Below are 23813 nucleotides of genomic sequence, written 5' to 3'. Positions count from 1 at the left end.
GTTTTTTTTTTTTTGCTTTGTTTGGTTTTTTTTTTTTTTTTCTGATGGAACCAGATAAAATTAAGCAGGTAACATATTTCTCTTTAACTGTAGACTAATTTGGAAAAAAGATTTCATTTGAGAGTTACAGGCACCCTGAGGCATCTGTAACTGGCTTTACCAGAACTTACTCAGCAGACTCATTGGCTTTGGCAGAAGTTCAAAGGTCACATTCTCACATGGATAAACTGTTCTTGAACAATTTTTTTCCAATATGTTAGGCAATGAATACATTCCTTCCACATCAGGCATGCTTTCCATGTGCTTTGCTCTCCTTGTGGCTACTGGGAAGATAAATACCATTTTCTGTCAGTTCCAGCTGCTTTCTCCCTATCATACTTATGTTCCCCACTCGTGGTGTTTTGGAGGAGAGGAGAGGAGAGGAGATTTTTTTAAAAATCCCCAGTGATAATTTTTTTTTTTTAAATAATTTTCAAGATTTCATCCATTTCAGATACTCCAAAAGTCAGAGAATGTTCGGCTTAGGCTTTCTTCCATTCTCTATAATAGTGCACTGATAACACAGACTCAGGCTATAAACAAGAGAGCTTTTTCCCTTTTAAAAGTAATGGTAAAATAGGCATGATCATACTCTTCTGAGATCTTTTAATTTACCTAATCAATACTTTTGAAATGGATGCTCTTTTTCATGGCAGAATACCATGGAAGCACATAAATATTTATATATTCAGTGAGAAATTGATTCCTAAATAATTTTTCTATTGGTATTACAAATATGCATGGGTCAAACACATCTTTGGTCAAAGTGTAGTTGTGATAGTTCCTGAAAAATGACCTTTCAAAGTATATATGGGTAATGTACTGATTGCTACATATTTATAAAAATTCAGATGCAAAATCTCATCTCCATTCAAAACTCAATTATTTCTTCATGAAAAACTGTCCAAACAGTTTAAAAACTTAACTAAATCTAATACCATTAGAGCTAAAAGAATGTATGTAAAAGGCACTAATATTTAATTTCTTCCAGACAACTCTTTCCTCCAGTAAAACTGTTCACTTATTTCATAAAAAAATTATTTCAATAGCTATATGATATGATATAATTCCCTAGTTTCTTCTTTTTCAGAATCAGGTTCACCAAGACAGACAGAAGTTATTTACTTTACAGAAAACTATTGAAATGGCTGAATTTCTACATGTTATGAATGAGAGGAAAACTTCACTGTTGGCTAACTATTAACTCAGCAACTTCCACAGTTAGATCTAGCTTGACTTAATTTTTCAGTTTTTGTTAGCTTTGGACTTCTACTTTTTAGTGAAGACACAGGTGTGAGTGGTGTGAAATGTAATAAAAACATATGGACTTCAGAAACCCAAATAGCACTTACTATGTTGCCTTGCATTTATTTCTTAGCTTTTCTGAACCACTGTGTAAAACACGTAAATGCATGTACAGGTATTCTTCAGGGCTGAACAGTTCATGAAAAGGAGAGGAAGAGAGGGATAGAAATGTTACTTACGCCGTTTGCAGCCACATTTTTTTATCCTTTTGGGATCTGTGATGTCATCATGACAGGCCTTGCAGTAAAAATATGCCCTGGAGACACAGAATGGAAAAATGGACACATTTCTTAATGCATATAAATGAAATTAGTCCCATATTTCCTCTTGTTGCAGTGACCAATTAATGAAACGCACCAATGCTAATTTCCTTTAATCTTTGAAAAAGTTTGGACATTTAAAGTAGGAAATATTTTGCTGAAAGACCATTAATTTCAAACATAAAGCTCCAAGTATTTCTTTTAATATACTTCTCTTTTAAAAGTACTTGGAAAAATGTATAATAATTATGCCACAGTGCATTAGTTCATTTATTTTTCATCTTAGAAAAAAGAGCATCCAATGAATTTTGTCACCAAAAAACCAAATTTTGTTCTTATCAGCTATACCAAGGTGATTTTTTTTTAAAGACTGTCTAGCACCCTGTGCCAGTTTTTCAGGTTGTACATTTGATCATTATTGTTGATCAACATTATATGTTGGTCTTTAATAAGGGTAGAAATTATGACCCTGGGAACTGGCAACGTGTCAGCCTCACCTCTGTGTCTGGAAAGATCATGGAACACATCCTCCCAGAAGCTGTGCTGAGGCACATGGAGAACAGGGAGATCATTCAAGACAGCCAGAATGGTTTCACCAAGGGAAAATCCTGCCTGGCCAATCAGGGGCTTTGTGATGGACTGACTTCATCAGTGGATAAGAAGTACTACAGATGTTATTTATCCAGCCTTCTGTAGAGCTTTGATATCATCCACCAAAACATCCTTCTCCAAACTGGAGTGATGGATTCCATGGGTGGATTAGGAATTGGTTGGATGGTCACATCCAGAGGGCAGTGATCAATGGCCCAGAGTCCCACCAGGCACAACAAGTCATGTCCCTCCACTGCACCAGTGTTATTCAATAGCTTCATTAATGACACAGACAGAGGCATCAGGTGCACCCTCAGCAAATGTTCAGGTGACTCCAAGCTGAGTGGTGCTTTTGGCACACCTGAAAGACAGGATATCATCCAGAGGGACCTGGAGAAGATAAAAAATTGGGCCCTTGGGAAACTCATGTGGTTTAAGAATACGAAGTGCAGGGTTGGGGCAGCCCCCAGTGTCAATCCAGGGGGATGAACAGACCCAGAGCAGCCCTGCTGAGGAGGAACTGGGGGTGCTGGTGCATGAGAGGCTGGACATGAGCCAGAGATGTGCACTCACAGCCCAGAAAGCCAGACATGTGCTGGGCTGCATCTAGAGCCCTGTGGGCAGCAGGAGAAGGGAGGGGACTCTGCCCCTCTGCTCCCTCTGGTGAGACTCACCTGCAGTGTTGGGGGTCCCCAGCACAGGAAGGACATGGACCTCTGTGAGACAGAGGAGGTCCCCAAGATGGTTAGAGAGATGGAGCATCTCTCCTACAAGGAAGGGCTGAGAGAACTGGGATTGTTCAGCCTGGAAAAGAGGAGGCTTCTGGGTGACCTTTTAGGACCTGAAGGGAGCTTACAGGTAAGATGGAGGAAGAGTTTTACAAGGACATGTAGAAGCAGGACAAGGGGGAATGGGTTTACATTGAAAGAGGGTACACTTAAATCAGAAAAAGACCTTGTCTATAAGGGTGGTGAGACACTGGAACAGGGTGCCCAGGAAAGTTGTGGATGCCCCATTCCAGCAGATAGAGAAATAAGGAAGTAAGGAAGGATAAACCTTTTACTTTATATAAGATTTTCTGAAGTTTCTGCTTTAATAAATATGCATCAGACTGTCCACAGGAGAGTTCAATCACGACTGCCAAGTCAAATGTCATGTAAGGCTGCCATGACATATTTCATGAGGATCATCCAGCTGGGCTCCAGCAGGACAGTACAGTTTACCAGGATTCTTGCTGGCATAGCAAATGAAACATACTTTTTAACCTGAAGAATTTTCCCTGCACTTGTCCACACTCAGGATAGGTCAGCTCCCTGCCTATCTTCTCCACCCCCTCTCACTGCATATTTCTGAGTACAATTTGGCAGTAAGAGGCAGAGCCCCTCCTTTGCAACCACTGATATATTTTGCTGACAGTGTGAGATTGTTAGATTGCTAAAACAGTTGGGAGGCCACTGAAATAAAACAATCTACAGTCCAATCTAGGAAATAAAACCAAAACCAAACCAATATTAATAAACAGCCTCTGATTAAACAGAGCCTTTGGCCCTGCAGCCAAAGATGATTACTACTATTTCTTCTGGATTAACTATAGCTTGGCCAATGCAGGTGGAACTCCACTGGTAGTTAAGTGACCCATCATGAGAAAGACAGCAGGTCTACCTTACAAGAGATGAACCATATCAATGCTTCATATTGGTTCAAATACAAATTGAAATTGTAGGGAGACCTCAATGAATGCTATTAACATTTATAAAATAATATAGCATGAAGCTACCAATGGAATATATAAGTCCTAAACATGGCACACTGCTTCTCTAAGAAACTTCCAGGAAGATGACTCTTTCAGGCTGTGAAATTACCTTAGTATTTCCAAGATGCAAAATGTAAAAGGAAAATGTCTTCTCTGAGCATGCATACTTTGCTGCAGAAAGTTTCTGGTCTTCAAGATATTCGCAAAAAGAAAACAATCTACTTTCAAGGAAATGAGAATAAAACTGTTTTCAAACCATGAATTGATGCCAAGAAGTTAGCCAGGAGGAGAAAACTGCCTCAAATTTTTACAATTTCTTCCCAGTCCAGCTGTTAAAAAGAATCAACAACCACAAATAGTCCCTCACAAAAACTTCGGAACATGAAATGGATATTGGTCCTTTCTAGAGATCATGTTTCTGAAGTTCACTGCAGGACAATTGTCCTAAAGGGTACCTTCAATACTATGTGGAAGTAAAGAATAAATACCTGAAGTGATTGCTGTAATAAGATTACTCTAAATAATTGGGGTAAATTAAGTGGATTTGAAGAATGTGGACTTCTGACACTAGTGCTTACATGTAAGTGAATAAAGAATAATGAAGGTGCAATTAATGTAGCTTGTATTATATTTAAACAGCCAACATTTTATGTGAAGCTATTTACCTAGGCATAAATTGTTTGTAAGCATAATTGCTTCTTATGGGAAACTAGTCTTCTAAAATGCAAAAGTGATTCTAACAGAAAGAGTAATTGAACTGCATATTTTATATTTCATTGTGGGATATACAAATCTGAAAAACTTTATCTTAAGAGAGCTGAAATGTCTTCATTAACAAAGCCAGAATAATTTAAGTTGCATTTCAGGTATAAAACATGTTTAATTATGCTTTATTAAAAAATCATTTTTCCCCTTCAAAAGACCTCAGTTTTAGAATGTATTTCTGACTCTGATTCATAGCTCAAAGGGTGAAATTAACACTTTTCATAATTGGCTTTGTTAGTTGAAACATCTGATAACCATTTGCTTTGCACAGAGCAGCTAAGAAATGTGACAAGGGAGGCAGGATATTTCTAAACAAAGCCTTCTGCAAAAAGCCAGGCAGAATTGGAAATCTTGTTTCATGCTCACTATCAAATAAAATGTGGTAGATGAATGATGTGAAAAATGTATCTAAACTCCTTAATAACAGTCAACTTCTCTCTAACCTTAAAAATACAATTAAAAAAATGTTAAAAAGTTAAAAACACTATGCCATTTTACTTACAGTCTGAGAAAAAGAAAACTAGTAGCTCAGTAAAACAGTGTGAAGACAGTTCTGTATATTCAACTGGAGGAGAGCAGCAGAGAGGAAAGGAACTGTATGCTGCAAGGCAGAGTCCCTGAGGCAGAGCAGGATGCACATGCTCCAGAGATGCTGCTAGAGATGTGACAGGACAGGAGCACTGCTGCTCTGTTCTGTATTTTTCACCTAGCCAAAACTATCTTAGCTCTTTCAAGGAATATAGAATTCAATTTGTCTAATTTCACTGTTTTGGTGTTTTGACTTCCTTTAAGTAGTCACAAATTATGAAGAAGCACTCAGCTGAAAATACTAATTTGTTTGTTTTGTGGTTTGTTTTTTTTTTAAATCATAGGGACATTAAATATTTTTCTTTGAAAAATTCTTTTATCAGATTGCTCTTTTGTTCCTTCCAACCATACTATAATCCTAAGAAACAAAAGTACACACATTTGGTCCTCAACACAATATTATAAAACTCCATTCATCCCAAATCTAGTACAGCCAGGTACCTTGAGCCTGTGAAGTTGTCTGCAATGGTTAGGATATAATGACCTTTTGTAGTTTGATTTATTATTATGAGGCCATAGAGTTTTTAGTTCCATTAAAGAAAAATGACAAGAACATAAATATTATTTTGCTAATGCAACTACAGCATGAACACAAATCACAAATTTGCTAAAGTCTGTTTAGATAAGAATTCCTCTAAACCCAAAATTCACAGAACTGTAACCCCTGTCCTCCCCTCTTAATAGTAATTCCTCTGAGACACAATAAGTCTAGAGAAAACAAATTAAAATATTACACATTTTCGAGGAGGACTCAAAAACCCAGCCTCTTTATTTCTTTTCATATCTGCTGCAAAATTAATTTCCTTGATATTTAGGACTGTAATCAGGAAAACTACACATAGGTGTTTCAAGAGTAACAACTCAACTCCCTCTAATAATGAATGCATTTACATATAAAGAAAAAACCCTGAAATTAAATGTATTTGCTTCTATTCAAAGATAAAAGCATATTAATTACCTTTTTACTTCTTTGGCATCACTTGCAATGAAGAATCCTAAGGTACCTTCTTGAATCTTGACGTGGTTTCCAGGATTGATTAATATACTGCTCAGTGAAACAAGAACAAAACCAACAAAACAATAAGTTCATATTAATTTTGGCTGAATCTTCCAAATTAGCTTTATTTGATTCTGTTATAGGGGACCCACTAGTTAGGAAAGGCTGCAAGGAAATTTTAAGCCGTTCTTCCTTGATATTTCCAATCAAATAACAGTTTCACGAGCTTTTTACAAAAACTTTAGTTTGAGACAGTCAGATGCCTCTGCCTATAATCACATCATCTAAGTGCTTGCATGTGTTTTCTTATCTTTTTGCTTTAAATACAGACTACACAAAATCCTCTCAGAAACGTGAAGTGTGAAGCTGAGCATTGCTGTTTGCTTGCTCTGTCATGCAAAGTGGTGACAAATTCACAATAGGGTGGAAAGAAAAGAACCATCAACCACCACTAAATAACAAGAAAAAATATCACTTATGAAACTAAAGCCTTTGATGCAAATTTTTTGCCAATTTCTAGTGAAATAGAAAGTTAATGGGACCCCTATCTGGACATATAATGTTACTGTTTAAAATAATAAATGCACACATACACTCAGGGGGAATGGTACAAGACAACCAGTCACGACAGCTGAAAAAACATAAAATGAATAGAAAATTTTTAAAACACTGCTAAGCAGCCATGAGAGAACAAAAATAACCCAACCACCATGACAGAAGAGCCTCAGCTAACTTTGACAAAGGAATTGGTATCAACAAGTGAGGTACTCCATATCAATGAAATATCTTCTTTATTTTCATAATAATTTAACTCTAGACTTTAGGTAAGGCATTTGCAAAGTACCAAGCTAAATATGAATATACAGATAGACGTACATATATTCTCAAGTAAGTTTTATTAGTGTGCAATATAACTTAGCTTTTAACTCTATAAAACTTAATATAGCTTTTCAAAAGTTTTCTATTTTTTGTCGTTTATTAAAGTTTAGCTTTTCTAGCTCAAAATGTATTAATGGTATATATGTGCAATCTACAGTAAATAAAGACTACCAAGAATTTAAACACTTGTCCATCTAACCAAAATTGATTTTGTGGAAGTACATATACACAAAAATAAACAAAGCACAATGCTGAACAGACATACATTACTAAAATTTGAAGGTCCAAAGTCTTTAGTGCTATTATTAGGAGGGAAAATGGATCTCAGAACATATCTTATTCAATATGTTATTTATTCTCTACACATTAGGAATAAATTAGTATGATAATATAACATATATGGAAGATTAATAAGGTGCACATTGTTTTGTGTAATTCCACATGTCTGCAAGGCCCTATGACAAGAACATGCAGGCCACAAAATAAAGTGCTCATGAGTTCAGAAGTAAAATGTTGGTCATGAAGTCATATTTCAGTACCCATAATGTAGATCTTATGACACAGTTCTTAATTTAATATCCACAAACTCCTTCCTTCTCACAATCTGAAACGTCATTCAGTGGTGTTTTACTGCCACTACTTCAGGCATGCTTTTGTGTAATTTCTCTCTCTTTAAAATCAGCATTGTATCTTTCTTGTGTGTTTTTCTGCAATGATTGTCACTACAGAATGCAAAAGATTCACAAACACGTGATTTCTTTGACAGGAAGAATGAAGATATATTATAACTCCATTTTACAGAGGATAGATTAGGTCCCTATGAGATACAGTACTTATTAATTTGGGATGCCTACGGGCCAACTTTTTCTAAGTGTTTAGCATTGCAAAGCTCCATATACACTTTCTAGGAACCTCTGCTGTGAGAGTGCTCAGCATTTCTAAAAGCTCAGCCTCTGATTCTCAAAATAATGACTATACATAATCAGAGGTCAGCTGTAGAAGGTTTGGTTTAAATTATCTCCTTCTCACACAGATAGCCTGTGTCAGAGGCTGGAACAGAAATTAAATCTAAAAGAAAGCATCTACCCAGATATCCTTCCCTTTCCTTCACAGTTTCAAGCTTTGCAACAAATAAAAAGGAGAGGAAGGTCTCATCACAGAAAGCAGGTTCATCTCCACAGCACAATTTACTAATATTTGCAAAAAACGAAATGCGATGGCATAAGTAACACTTGTATTACACACACAGATAAATGGGACAAAATAAAGTTACACAACTAAACCACATTCATCACCAACTAGTATATCTAATATTTCTTTGTTAGTGAATTTGGTCTAATGGCTGCATTGCAACATAAACTTCTTCCCAATGCAGGTTTAAAATGCATTTTCACAGGTTTAAGATGGAATAAAATGGAAAGGAGAAAAAAAAGAAACAACCACATAAGAATTTCTTTATGTGAAACCAGTTACTCAGGTCAAATATTTTCAGGTTGGAAAATTTAGTTTTGCACAAGCTTTTGTCACTTTAACCCACAAAGTACTTACTAGCACTTGCAGAGTACTGTACTGTACTCCACCTTTCCTCCTCCCTGCCTACTAGTGTGTAGTAACCTACCATCACACTGAAAATTTAGCTGCTAAAGACAGAAAACTTCTAGAGAGGCTAATCTCATGTATTTATTATACTGTTCCTTATAGAATATGAAAGGTCTTGTAGTATAGTTTGGGTTGGCTGCTTTTCTTAGGTTCAAATGCGTACTGCTCTATCTGAAATTCTTCTTATTTCCTTACTTGATTTTTCAGTCATATAATTGTTACAGCTTTTCAGTGAAAACAGATGAACACATTTCTTTACATAGACCCAGGTTAGTTTTTTTCCTCAATACAATTTTTGCATATAGATAAACCACACCAAAGAGTAAAAAATCCTACCCAAACCTCAGCAACCCAAACTCCACAAACTGAGGTAACTACCAGATTTATAAATTTTCACTTTTCATAATGAAACTTAAAATTTGATTAAGTAATAAGCAAATGAAGCAGTTCTTTTAAGATGCATGGAACATAGCCTCAAATTAGAAGCAACTGGCTTCATTTAGGATGCAATGTATTGTGAGCATGATTTTGTATCTCAAGATTTTCTGAGACACATTAAATCAATTCACATGGCTCAGTGTAGAGATTTTATTTTTGTCAGATCTTATACTTCATTCACATATACCTTTTTTTCACAAATACAATGTATTTATAACCATAAAATATAGATGTGATCACAGTTAATGCACTATGACCTCAGCAGCAAAATCTTCTGTTGGAAATGAAAATTAATTTGCCCCATCACTGCTACTGGCTAAGAGGTACAGCAAAAGCTCATAAAGCTTTGGGCTTATATACACACTGATAAATAACCAGAGCAAAATCATGAGCAATTTCTACTGAGCTGTATGGATATATTAAATATACTGCTTATTAAATCTGCAACTGAATTATTTCTTATGACACCTGTAGTGTCATTAGCTGAAGTTATGTTTTGATAAGCACTCACTCTAATATACAGCAAGGGAGGTGTTTTAAATTAAAATAGAATATAGGGAACAAACAGCACAGATAAAAACAAAACAGTCTTGTGAGTGTTCCAAGAAAAATGCATTCATCAGTTATTTAGAGATGCATGTGTTTTTTAATATGAAAATATGCATATATATATATCCTCATAGTTGAGAATATAAGTACATGGCAAACTAAATAGGAGTTCTAAGAGAGACAGCTTCAGCTAATGTCTCATTTTTATGTATCTTCAAGGCTGCAAAGGAAAAAGGGAAAAAGGACAGAAACTGGAGAGGTTTAATAGCAATATATATAGCTAACCCATATGCATTCTGTGCCACACATCAGAAAAAATATTACTGAAAATTACACTGATTTTTCCAAAGAAATATTTTTATCATAAACCAATTTGACTTTTTTATCTCCTAAATCAGCTCATGAAACCAAGCAAGGAAGGCCAAGTACTTTAGAAGCTAGTAAGATCTTGACCAAACTTTGTAATTTTATAACATTCTTAGTTTAGGTTACCTCAGAAAGTAATCAAGTAATAGCAAGCTCAAAAACATTGTCATAATTTCTTTAACGATTCCAGTTCCAGAAATACATTCCTGAGGACAAAACCTTTCATGGCAGGGCTCTCATGACTGCTTGCTCCTTCACACATGAATGTTTAGGTCACATGGCAATTAAAGCCACGTAAAATAAATATGATTTAATGCATTCAATGGGAATTTAATGTACTTCACCACCATGAACTTAGGAGAAGTCAGTTCCATTACTTTTTGATAGTATTACAATTAGGAAGCCACTTGTGGAATAGAATGTGCACTCTGGAAACCTGTGTTGTACACTTATCTGCAAAAGTTACTCCACTTGCTAAAGAAGATTCACTTGGTGACCAGATGCAGGATCTTGCATCTAAGAGCAATGAAAATGTCCCACACTGAAAATGTGGAAATAACCCTTGAATTCAGTCGGACTCTTAGGAATCACAGAGTGAATCACAGAATCTTCACAGAGGCCTTTAAAAATTGTCTAATTACAACTCTCATGTCATGGTCAGGGATACTTTTCACTAGAACAGATTGTTCAAAGCCCCATCCAATCTAACACTGAACACTAAAAGCATAGGAAAGAATCATGAATATTATCTACACAGCTGAAAATGAGTTCCCAGACTGACAGAAATATAAGCAGGTGAAACAAATGGAAATCAGTGCACATTTGAGATGCACGGTTTCAAAACAAAACAAAGAAAAAAAAAGAAAAATTCAAACCAGGTTACAGAAATTCTAGACAAATGTTTATGGTTTTCTTAACATAGATTGTTCAATGACAATTTCAGATAGGACATAATGACTTTTTCATATGACAGTGGAGAATAGATATCTGTTCATGTTTCTCACTGTGTGTTAATTCTGATCAACTTACTTATTGGATTGCATGTTTTTGATGTTTTAAATATACATGCTATCTTAACAAAATACAGATATATAAAATATCTGTTCATCCATTCTTATCTACCCAAAACTACTTCAGAACATGAGTGCTGCTCAATATCTTTTTTGGTACTGCATGGATGACTGCATAAAACACCAATATTCTAACTTAACTAAAGCATACCATATTGTACTTTCCTTTAAAGAACTAAAAGTAAGCAAAGGTTTCCATTACTAATTGTGTATCTTCTATGTTTTTTTGAACTTAAACATATTGGATGGAGAGACTAATAATTGGAGACTTTAACTGTAAGACAATTTGTGAAGTTTCCCATGATTATCTAGAAAATTCAGCTATTTTCTAGGTGAACTACATGGAAAAAACAACCAGTCAGTGTCAGAGTCTGAAACATCATTATGCAGTATGTATTTACTGGGAGGCCACTTGCTAAGTGGCAGAGCTCCACAATTTGCTTTGCATAGCTTGAAACTGAGCAGGCTTCCACTACTGCTGAAGTTGTGAATGGATGGAACTTTGAACTCTTAATCTAGACATAGTAGTACAGTAGCTCAGATGTGCATAGCTGTCAGCCTGCTCTGAGAAAAGCAAAAGAGGGTTCTTATTAATAAGGAACAGATGTGGTGAAGGTCTTCAAACTGAGCTGACAAAGGCACGTGGAGATGCCCAGCAAGTACAGCACAGCAGATATGTAAGGGTAACAACATTTTAGCAGCACTACACGAAGACTAAAAACTGAAAGCACAGATAAGGTCAGCCCAATGGAGACATGGACCAGGAGATGTCTTTCTAGAATTTTCCTTATCCATGCCTCTGTTATGTACTGTTCCTGATTGGTCTTACTTTCAACTTTACATTTTATACAGCACTAAAGGTGGGATTCATCTAATCTATTTTAGGATTGAATTCTAATGCATTTAAGAACTGTCTCTCTCTTCTCTTGTGATTATGGACTAAGTCTGGATAACTAACAGGAGATTAGACATTTCACATTTTGATTGATAAAGTCAGGTGTGATAAAATCCATTATCAGAGACCAATTCAACAGTTCATCCCTGCATCAAGGTAACTTGTCTGACTTTGTAACCCTACTTCTTTTTTTGTTTGTTTTCAGTTGCATGGCTACTTGTGTGACTGCCATTGCCCTATTCTAAAGACAAAGACCAATCGTTGAATTAAATGAAACACGAACATCAACATTTTGACTAAACGAATGACAAAAGCTGTAACAATTCTGCTTTAAACCTTGTGGTAGATGTACTGTACCATTCCCCATGCAACTCAAACAGCAGCAATATCATCTAGTAATCAGGAAGATATAATATTGTTTAAGTACTATGATTACATTATCTAAAACAAAATTGTGTGGTACTACTTACTATAGCTACCACACTTTTAAACAAAACCAGCTATTACTCTTGATTGTTTCATGCTATGCCCAGATAAAAAGTACCACTATTAGCATAATGGACTTTTAAAACATACTATGTCATCCATCCAACTACAGAAATAGTTGGAGATAATGTTTTTTTTGTTTCAGGGTATGTTTTGAAGAGAAGTGTGAGCGTAGGTGCACAAATCTTGCAGTGAGAGTTGTGCACATACCAGTTTCCACACTAATTGTAACTCATAAGTATTGCTTTTTCTTCTGTGTTCTATCATTGACATGAATTCATAATGCTCCTTATTGTTCTATACACCAAAATATAGTAAGACACTAAAGAGAATACAAGGCAAAAGACACAGTGCACATTACATGCTACAGTATATTAAAGCTTAATTACTACAAGCATATACAAGGTTGCTCCCAGGAGTTAAGTTTTTTACAACAGCACCTACTAAAGTCAGGGTGTACAGGATGTGCATGAGGTATTTTATTTGGGCATAGTCCAAACTAGTTCAAAGGTGATAGTGAACTCATTACACTTCAAAGCAAGTAAATTATTCCTTCTGGTTCCAGAAGTGATTAATTATCAGTACAATGAGGCAGAACAATATACTTTTATTCTGGGAGCAAGCAATTTCACTTGGTACAACACTTCTTCATATTGCTCATCATGCCAGCATTAACATGCCTTCACCACAAGATAAGATATACTCAAAAGCAAGAAGCAAAGTAGAGGTGCAACAGCTGCAGATCCTTGGAGATGCTAAGTGTTGCAGTAACTTCTCTGCAGTTGGATCATATCAATAATGCCAAACTGACAGGAAGCCACCTCTCTTATCACACATCTACTCAGAAACTATAAGACTAAAACTTAAATACATATAATACATATAACACATACAACATACGCAACAGAACAGACATGGAAAATAGAGTTTGAAGAGCACGGTGAAGAAGGAAATTGAAATGTCTGGACAATGAGAAAAGGTCTCCAAAGACCATCATTGACAGTCAGACAGAGTGCTATAAGCAATTAGGAAAAAAAAAAAGCTGTCAGGGGAAGAGAGACAAGGAGAGACAAGGATATGGAAGAGCATTCCTTATTTACTTCATCCAAACCAATAACAGCATGGTAGAATGTAGACGAGAGAGGGACTCACAGCATGGTACACCAAAGAAAATGCAAAACATCTCAAAAAAAACCCCAAAGCTGAGAAAAAATACATTAGTAACATCTTCATAAATGAATTGATAAATGTCTTTAAATGAATGGGACATATAATACAAACTGCCCATGGCACTTTCACTGGAACAGTACAGTAGCTGTAATGAGTACTCAAATGGACTCAAAACAGGAGCAGAAATGCAAAGAAACAGATATTTGGTTGTTGTTAATGGAAGATGACACTGCAAGAGAACATGAACTACTGTATTGTAAGAAAGACGTGTTTTGAAGGAAGACTCTGGGGAAAGAAGGACATCAATGAAGGTGTGAATATGAAAACAATATGGCAGCACAAGGGCTGGTAAAGACGAAATATACATCGTCATGATACAGTCAAAATGAGGACAGGAGAAACAGTAAAATCTGCTTTTCAAATGCAACAATCTGGTACACCAATGACTCCACAAAGGGGGGGAAAAGCCTAAAAAACTAATCCTGTTTTGTTTTGTACTTCCTGCAAAGAAGTTAGTGCGTGAGACACAAGAAACACTGGAGAGACAAAATGCTGTTCTCTCTCTCCTCTTTGAGACTGGGGGGCTTATATATAAATATACACACAGATATATATATATACACACACACACATAGATAAATTAATATATATAGGTATATATATGTGTGTGTATATACAGAGAAAGATAGACAAAGATGTTATCTTCCTGTGTTCTTGGCAAGGAATTAGTCCTGAAGTTAGAAGGAGTGAAGGTAGGATTGAGGTTGGAAGGAAAGGTAACGAAGAGGGCATACCGCTTTCGGCTTCTGCAAACGACAAGAAAAAAATTGCAAATCAAACACTTGGATAAGAAATCAACTGACACCAAAGCAAAAGCAAAAAAACCCTTCATTTAAAAGTCTTCAAGGCTTAAAGGTTTTTCTGCTGAGAATGAGAACAAATATATGGATAGACAAAGAGAAAATTTTACAAGAGGAGTATAAATGGGGAGCAGGAGGGAAGAATTCTGGTTAGGCTTTCCTTCTTGCTTAGTTATGTAAAATAAAAATACAGGGGAAAAAGGAAGGCAGAAATCTCTCTAAAAGGGATTTCAGATGATAAGTTTGAATGTCTGAATTTTGAACGGTTATTTTTTGCTATATATTTAATATTGGGATATTTTCAGGTTCATGTTCTCCACGTTTCCTTTGCATTTTTCTACAAAAAAGCAAAACCTCTCTAAATGAGCTAAAAGCATTTTTTAAGCAATAGTATTTGGTTTGCATCAGGGAGACAAAAAATCATTTAAGTGCTTCCTGTTCCTAATCCTGGGTTATAACATTCCCAGAAACCAATTAGAGATGAAGGAATGGTTAACTCATATCGTGAGCTGGAGTTACTAGAGTGCAAACTTTAGTAGCTGGTCAGAAACACTCTAGATTGAGTTTTGTAAACTCAGAGATTTCTTTAGCTGAGAAATAATTTAAACATTATCAAGTATATAAATGCAAAGGTTAAAAAAATTTAATCATGGGGGTTTTTCAAACTAATCTTTAAGAAAACATGATGAGAAGAAGTTGCCTAAAAAGGTAAACACACTCTAGATACTCTATCCATTATATGAATATTAATATGCATTTATCATATTTATAACTATATTGTTTATATTTAGGCTTGAATATCTGCTTTTAAGCAATCCTGTAAAATCATAATTGTCATTAATTACCTACCTATACTGACAAAACTTGTTATCAAGGCATGCTTTCTGTTTTGTGTAGCTTTATTAATAGTCAGGAAAAAAGAAGAAAAAAAACACCTGCAGGCAGGAAGCTCAGCTGCCAATGACATGTACAGCAATAATAGCTTGGATAGAGTTCTGATAATTTTCAATTACTATTGATTTCAAATACCCTACATTAGAGTTAACAGAATTTGACTGTAAAGCAGAAAGGTTTAGAAAACTAGAATCTAGGTGACTGCCTCAAAAAAAAACCATGCAGAGGTAAATTAGTATTTATGCAATTCTACACATAAAAAAGATATTAACAGTCAAATAAAAGTCTGCCATCCAATGGGATGGAACTAGTATTTATCCTTAAGACTGAGCTGCAAATTTAATGAGGGGATTATGAAACTTAGAATGCCCTCACATTACTGCTGTTTAGAGCAGCATACACTCCTGAATCTTAGTCACTGCTTTAGCTCTGAGAGCAAAGTGATGAAGGCAAATGAAACTGATCTTAACAGGAAACTCCCTGTGTAAGAAAAAAATCTGGTATAAAATTTAATTATAGAGACACTTTATTATGACTAGTAACAAAAATTAAACAGTTGGAAGTAAGATCTTCTCGTCCTTTAAGTAGAAAGAATGCTTTGAAAATTTCCTCTGCTTCTGAAAACACTGATTTGAGACCTGTCTCAGCTATGGCAGGAAGTATTAGCTCGTAATGAAAGGGTGCCATCTACATCACGCTCTAATTTTTTATTTATATTTAACATTGTTTCTCTAAATTTTAAATTGCATAAAAATTTCCTCTGTAATGGTTTTACAAAATAAGAATGTAATGTATAATTATAAAATAGTATCAGCATGTATCTACTTTTTGTCACTCTCATAAAGACTGAAAGCTTAAAAGAATATTGATAATCAGTTCCCACTTCAACTGTATGAAGAATTACCAGGAAGAAATTTGGATATGAGCAGAATAAAATATTTCCAATCTCAGCATCAACAAACAACTGACAAATTTATATTGTTCAAAAAGAGTTCGTGCTTCTAAACTATGTTATTCTAACTTTTAATCCCCTACCTTTTCATTTAATAAGATGATGGAAATATAAGTGTACTTCGGAGGTGAGAAACTGAAGTTTTGTTGTATTACCTTTCTGGTTTGACTAAAGGATCAGAATACCACAAATATTTAGGTAACGTATTTGAGTTGAAGAGCACAGAAACAAGTAGAACAGTAAAGATATTCTGCAAGTAGCTCTGTGATTGATCAATGATTATGAAATTATCACGGGTTAATAAAATCAGCAGGTATTACTGTGGATTGGGGTTATAAGAAAATCTGACTATATACCTTAAATGCCCTCCTGATTACATACATATTTAACAAATCCAGCTCTTTTTTAGTATTGCTCCCAGCAATTTTAGGCTCTTTTAATACTATAATTATTATTTCAAGCTGCTACCTGTGTGGCTTTAAGTAAGAAATATACAATTATATCACACTGTTACTTTTTGTGGAATCCTCTGCATCACCTTTTGATAAAGAACTCAATCCAACTCCCACTGAAGTTAATGCAAAGAATGATATGGAGGCCAAGAACAATCTGTTATTATTGCAAAAGACTGCAGTATAAGCACGTATGTGAGTAAATGACAACTGAAGTAATGGCAATATAAAGTTGGCCAATAATTGTCAGGAGAAAAACAGAAACCAAATATTTCTTAATACTGAAGACACAAAATCTGGTAAATTGTTCCACTGCTGTTACTATTTTTTCATTTTTCTAGCAAGAGATAAAATTGTTCATATACAGAAGAACAGATAGTTTGCTTTACACTAGCTAATGCAGAATGAAGTCTTTAAATGGAAAAGTATTTTAAGAGTCCTAAGGACCCATATACAGCATTAAAAAATCTGATAGTAAAAAAAAGAGGATTTCTTAATCAGTGTAGTGTGAACAAAAATGATATACATACACCACTTTACATTTAATTTTATAACATATGGAAGAATCCAGCAAAATCAACTGTAGGGCATGGAAATATTCATAAATAGTTGTAACACTGCCTTTTCCATGTCCAATGTCTAACACAGGTTTTATAGATTCTTTCAATAAAGAAAAATTATGAAAGTTAATACTAAGCATTAAACTTTCAAAACCTCAGAAACTGTAGAATAAGTTCAATTGATAGAATTGGTTCTTGTGTGAGAAGAAGCAATTGTCCTCTAAAGTGCCCTTTGGCCACTAAAGGGCAATTAGCAGCCAAAAAGAAGATGAACTAGTATGTATCACTTCAGGTTTACTACAGCAGTACAAAACATAATTTTGAACAAGGAAAATCAAATTCCTCTCAGAGTCAGTATTGTCATATTTTTATTATATGACCCTCCACCAAGTTGCAGAAAACATTTATAACATTTTGTTGCACAAAAATGAATGTTGTTTGAAGTAGTGATGGACAAGTTAATGGAAGATTGACTCTGATGTTCAATCACGTTTCTATGAACCATTGCACAAAAAAAAAAAATGCAGGAAACACTTCCCATCTGTGAATCTGTACTAAAAATAATAATTTTTATTTTCTTTTTGGTTGACAGAATTAGCCAGTCGGTTGGTAATTTCAAGGCTAAACTAATCTTTTCCAGTTTCATTATGTTAATTCATGTAAGTTTTGTCAAAACAGATACCATTTAAATATTGTGTTTACCCTATATTTGTTTATCATGTATTGTATCTAAACTGGTTCTCCCAAACTAATTTAAATGAAATATGTACTTTGAGAATACATATAGCCAAAATTGATTATGGTATCACATCTGTTTTCCACTTTTCTGTTTTCAGTAGTGTAAGCTGGACCTCTGATTAAAAGTGATATGCTATAAACACAAAAATTGTAAGCTTTCCCATAAGAAAAATCACTCCTGGAGATGAGACGTGTACTACTGCCCTTTTTACTAAACATTCTGACTTGGGTGAATTTTAGAGAGGGCAGAAAAATGTCCCTTTCAGTCCTATGTGAAATGCTGCAATGCAATGGCATGCTAATTACATTCTGAAATGTTTCAAAGAATAGCTATGTTCATTCTGAAAAAAAAAAAAAAGCAGGCAAATCCTTGACAGTGCATTAGAGAAGTTCCCCAGCTGGTGGCACTGGACGTACCTGCTCTCGCGCTTTTCCGACTTGTACTCTATGGCTATCATTAGGAGCTTCAGTTTCGCAAACACCAGTCTGCAGGGGGACAAGAGTTCAGGAGTCAGTCCCTGCTCACAACCAGCATCACACATCCCACACCCACAGGCACCTGCTCCCACCACTAGATCCAGTGTCAATCCAGAGACATGCTGGCTCATTGGGAAAATGCTGGGGTAGAGGATGGCAGGCCTAGAACCTGGGTGAAGGTTAGCCTTAGGTTGCTAAATATTAAAAGGCTCGGCACTAGTGGGAGACAGACTGGTCAGTTTATCTTCAATCAACATCCTCCACACCTGGCCCAGCAATATCCAGGGGCACAGAATGCCAGGAACTACATTCACACATTAGAAGTATACTGGTTGGAATATGTTCACACAGTACACACATGGAGCTATAAACAGAACTTGCAGACTGATAATAACTTCTGTTTCCATCTAATTCTTCACCCTAGTGTTGACAACAAAAACTTGAAATTCTTCAGCAATATTGAGTGTCCCTACAAACTCATATAGAAACTTGACACATTTGAAAATGGTCTGGTGTGGAGATTTAAATTTCATTACTGTAGGTAGTGTTAACAGGACAAGCTACCATTAATTTTGAATACAGTACATATTTCTGAATTATGTTATGAGATTTCCTGTTTCAAGAAATCCACACAAACTTTTGTACCTACAGTAAAAAACTTTTCCCCTCAGAAAACTCAACACAGGTTGGCTGACACAGTAGGAGGATGGATTGAAAACCCCTTAACTTTACCAGCAAATTGAAGACTGGGCTCTACCATAGCTACATCCCAGACAATTTCTAAATGGATAATATTTGTCTAACAGTTGTTGCCCCCTCATTCTTATGCCATGTTTTCGCTCCTGTAAAAACTGGAAAGGTGGGGAATTAGAGCAGTAGAACCATACTCATCCTCCTTTACATCAGAGATGGTATTTTGCTTCTTCATCTATTTCCCTGTCCACAGCCCTTGTGGTGACCTTTCAGTACAGCTGGAATGAAGAACAATGCCAACCAAAGAGGAAATATGAGTGTGCTAAACTAACCTGATTATGTGGAGAGAGTATTTATTATACAAACCTTATGCATACAAATGTCTCGTTCACAGACTCATTCTAGGATAAATATAAGCATTTTTCAGTCTCCAGAAATGAAGTTGTCTCATGGCTTACGCTGTGGTTATGCACTACGTGCCTCTTCCTCATAACTGAATAGACTTATCTGCTCTGACATATTTCACTTGTTGCAAGTGGTTTGCAACCACTTCCACAGAGCTGGGTGCCACACTGCTTATATGACTCCATGACATCTGTTTAAATTAATGCCACGATGGCCATCCTGACCATCACTATTCAAAGAATGGGAATCATTAGAAAAATAACAGGATAGTGCTTGTGAGTAAATAACTCAATTTAAAAAGATTGCTGATGAGTTCAATACCAAAAACATTTATGCTTTCATTTACAATCACTTAATTAGAAATCTCCCCTGAAACCAGGCATTACAATGTTTCAGATACACCATGCAGTGATTGCTTTAATGTTTATTTTATTAAACACCATCTGATGTAGCAACATTAGGACTTCAGTACAGTGAAAACATCTCATGCAAAATAATTTGATTTCTCCTGCAAGAAGGGAAATACTTCTGTATATTAAATGTATTTCTACTTACTCACAAACTGCAGGGAAGGACAAACCCACAAAGGCACTAGACAGATATTCTGTGTACATTTCATTTGCAACTCCTTCCAGGTAGTATTTCTGCCACGTATCCTCCTCAATCTAAAACCAAAGAAACATGCAGAGCTCTGAGTAAAAATCACAGCTGTCTTTAAAACTTACAAACAACTGCTTAAACATGAATCAGATTTTAACACAAAATCAGTACACTGTTATGGCAACAACATTGCTTATTTTTAAGGGATTTTCTTGAATACTGAAAAAACCCAAAACAGAGTCCGTGTAGTCAGTAAATCAAGTATCATATGCAAAAATAATATACTGAATTTTTGTCAAGCACATTGAGCATGGGGTGAAATAAAGTTGTAGAGAGGATAAGGAAAAGTTTCCCAATTTTTCTCTTTCTAAAAATAGTAGAAGCACAGAATGTTAAGGGTTGGAAAGGAGCTTATAGATCACCTAGTCCCAACTCTTCCTGCCATGGGAAGCACAGCTCTCACTAGACCAGGCTGCTCAAGGTCTTATCCAATCTGGCCATGAACACTGCCCGAACTGGGACATCCACAACCTCTCTGGGCAACCTGTTCCAGTGTTTAACTACTCTCACAGTAAAGAATTTCTTCCAAATATCTTGCCTAAATTTCTCCTCTCAGTTTTTACCTACTACTCCTTGTCCTATCACAGTTCATAACAAAGGATCTCCTCTGGCTTCCCTGTAGCCCCTTTCAGACCTGTAAGATTGCTATGAGGTCTCCACACAACCTTCTCTTCTCCAGCCTGGTCAGCCTGTCTTGGTCAGGGAGGCATCCCTTGGGCAAGGGAGGGAATTTTTCTGCTCTGCACCAGGACAGCCTCACTCAAGTCCTGGGGGCAGTTAGGAGCACCACAATATAACAAAGACATTGAGCTGCTGGCGTGTCCAGAGGAGGACAATGAAGATGGTGAAGGGTCTCGAGTGGCAGCCGTAGGAGGAGCAGCTGAGGTCCCTTGGTCTGCTCAGCCTGGAGGAGACCTCACTTCAGTTAGAAATTCCTCACAAGGGAAGCAGAGGGGCAGACACTGATGTGCTCTCTGTGGTGCCCACTAGCAGGACCTGGGGGATGGCCTGTAGCTGTGTCAGGGAGGTTTAGGATATCAGGAAAGGGTTTTTCACCAGAGGGTGTTTGGGCACTGGAGCAGCTCCCCAGGGCAGTGTGGCAGCAGCAGCCTGACAGAGCTCAGGCAGTGCTTGGAGGGTGCTCTCAGGCACAGGGTGTGACTCTTGGGGTGTCCTGTGCAGGGCCAGAACTTGGTCCCAATGATCTTGTCAGTCCCTTCACACTCAAGATATTCTGTGATTCTATGATTCTCTTGGACCAAATAAAATTCATGTTTTCAGATTTCAGTATTCCAGAGCTATTTTGAAAGGACTTAATATAGTATTTTAGATAAGTTTTCATTTTTTACCCCACAGCCTGAGTATTAATTTGGGATTCATCAATCTTCTTCTCATGTTAAACTAGCCAAAAGGCACTCTTTCAAACAATGCTCAAAAGAAAAGGAGGATGGAAACTTGCTAGGAAACCTGGTGAAATATAAGTTACAATTATTTTTTTTCCTCATTTTTTTCTGTTTTCTTTAGGGCTTGTTTGTGGGGTTTAGGTTTTTTTATTTGTTTTGTTTTTGTCCTTTTTTGTTTGGGTGGTTTTGGTTGATTTTTTTGTTGTTGTTGTTTTATTCCCTCCTCCTGTTGACAGGCTGCCAAGTAATCAGTTACTCTAGTTCTGGAGATATAAAAGACTGCAAGAGTAAATTGCAATATGGAGATGTTCCAAATCATATACAGCCTGACAAGTGGGCTGCAAACAATCAGGAGAAATTTCTTCCATAGAAATTGTTTCACCATTCAGAGGCCATGTGGGACAGTAAAAGGGATTTGCATTGTGTTATTCCCCACCACACACAGAGAAGCCATATCACATTTTTTATAGCCCTTTTATTTATAGGAAGCTTGCAAATGTTGCTGATCAGCAACTCTATATACAGAAGAGAGATAAAGTGCAGGCTTGGTAAAAAATTAAGAGTAATGATAGCAAGGGCATGTTTGTAACTTTTGGTCTGTTTTGTGGCTTTTTCTTAGATTGACACCACCTGGGGTTGGAAAAAAATATACAAATACATTACATATCTCCCTTTCTACTTTCTTCCCTTGCTTTTTTTTCTTTAGGCAGATGGTTTTTATTTGGGGGAAGGAACTCCAGGATCAGATCTATTGTTAAATACTCACCCTTAGTCAAGGGCCAAGAAAGGAATGGAAAAAAAACAAACATTCACAAAGCAATGATCAAGCTCCATAGATACCAGCTAGTGGTAAATTAAACTTCATTAAGTGATTGGAGTGTTTAAGATATGATCTATTAGGGTACCATGAAAAGTTGATTATAGAATTTAAAGAATTGCTGATATTTGGGATGCTATAAAATATTATTATAAGATTATTACAATTATTATTATTATAAGATGATTATAAGTCAACTAAAGATGATCTTTCTGTTTTATCTCCGCCTAAATCAGTTATTTCAAAGACACAAATGGCCACCTGCCTGGTATCAACCACAACAACTTCAGTCTGTATCTTCCTGATTCCTCTCTAGTACTGCAAACACATGGTTATTTCTCCCAAAGTCACACTACAATGCTGTCTCCTGATAGTCATGAAAAAAATTATCCACTGTTTCAATAGCTTTTATGAAGAATAGCTGGAAAATTACATAGTGCAATCCAAGAGAAGAAATGCGGAATCTTTTTTAAGTCACTATACTCTTCTGCTCTCCTCTATCTTATATATAGATACAATATTGTTATCAGCAAATCTATTAACATAATACAATCAATTCCTAGTGAGGCATGGTGACAGAGATATGAAAAATGATGTAGCTCTTGCAAGCACAACCATTAGTATTGTCAGAAGAAAATGAAAACCTTTAACACACCCAGCCCTACACCCAGCAGTGTAATTATCAGGAGCTCTGTAGCTCCCAAAGATCTATCTTGGTTACAGCATTTGCTTTTCAGTGTAATGACATAAATAGTTACATGAAAGAGATTGAGTGTATCTGAACCTGATCATGCTATGTAATCTCTTCTGCCAAGATCTAAGTATCACTATTGAGACAGAGAACAAATGCTAGAGTTGCAGCGTGACCTAGGATTTTTTATTGCATTTTGCAAGGGAAAGGATGGTGGATATACAATTCTTTTATAGCACAGTGAAAGCAGATGCAAAGTCCCAATATCAAATCCAATCCTGCCTTCTGCCAATTTAAAGCCATAACCCCTCGTCCTAATTCAACAGGCTCTTGAATATTCTTGATTGGTAGTTGAAAAGGAAGTGTGCATTGGAAGCAATGTAGTTTAAATATTTCATCCCATTCACCCACCAAATTCCTCCCACTTCAGCCCACCAAAATGCTTGAGTGAATGTCTAGTT

At 36.1% G+C, this 23813-nt stretch overlaps 1 protein-coding gene across 10 annotated transcripts in view; it reads right to left on the bottom strand.

Moving 5' to 3' along the window:
* KCNMA1 (potassium calcium-activated channel subfamily M alpha 1) overlaps positions 1 to 23813 on the bottom strand; it is a 428570-nt gene that overhangs the window by 100075 nt on the left and 304682 nt on the right. For 6 of the 10 annotated variants that reach the window (XM_056494734.1, XM_056494725.1, XM_056494727.1 and 3 more), the window contains exons 15-18: positions 20337 to 20446; positions 18624 to 18692; positions 6260 to 6346; positions 1524 to 1600 (exon numbers count right to left, since the gene is read on the bottom strand). In XM_056494734.1, coding sequence (XP_056350709.1) covers positions 1524 to 1600; positions 6260 to 6346; positions 18624 to 18692; positions 20337 to 20446 — 343 coding nt within the window. Of the gene's footprint in view, positions 1 to 170; positions 324 to 1523; positions 1601 to 6259; positions 6347 to 18623; positions 18693 to 20336; positions 20447 to 23813 lie in introns of all 10 variants that reach the window. The other 4 variants (XM_056494724.1, XM_056494729.1, XM_056494730.1 and 1 more) reach the window with 1 other exon arrangement.

This window comes from Oenanthe melanoleuca, chromosome 6, assembly GCF_029582105.1.
Source record: "Oenanthe melanoleuca isolate GR-GAL-2019-014 chromosome 6, OMel1.0, whole genome shotgun sequence".
NCBI classification, from domain to species: Eukaryota; Metazoa; Chordata; class Aves; order Passeriformes; family Muscicapidae; genus Oenanthe; species Oenanthe melanoleuca.
The sequence above is the reverse complement of the archived record's forward strand: the minus strand, read 5'-3'. Positions and strand labels throughout refer to the sequence as shown.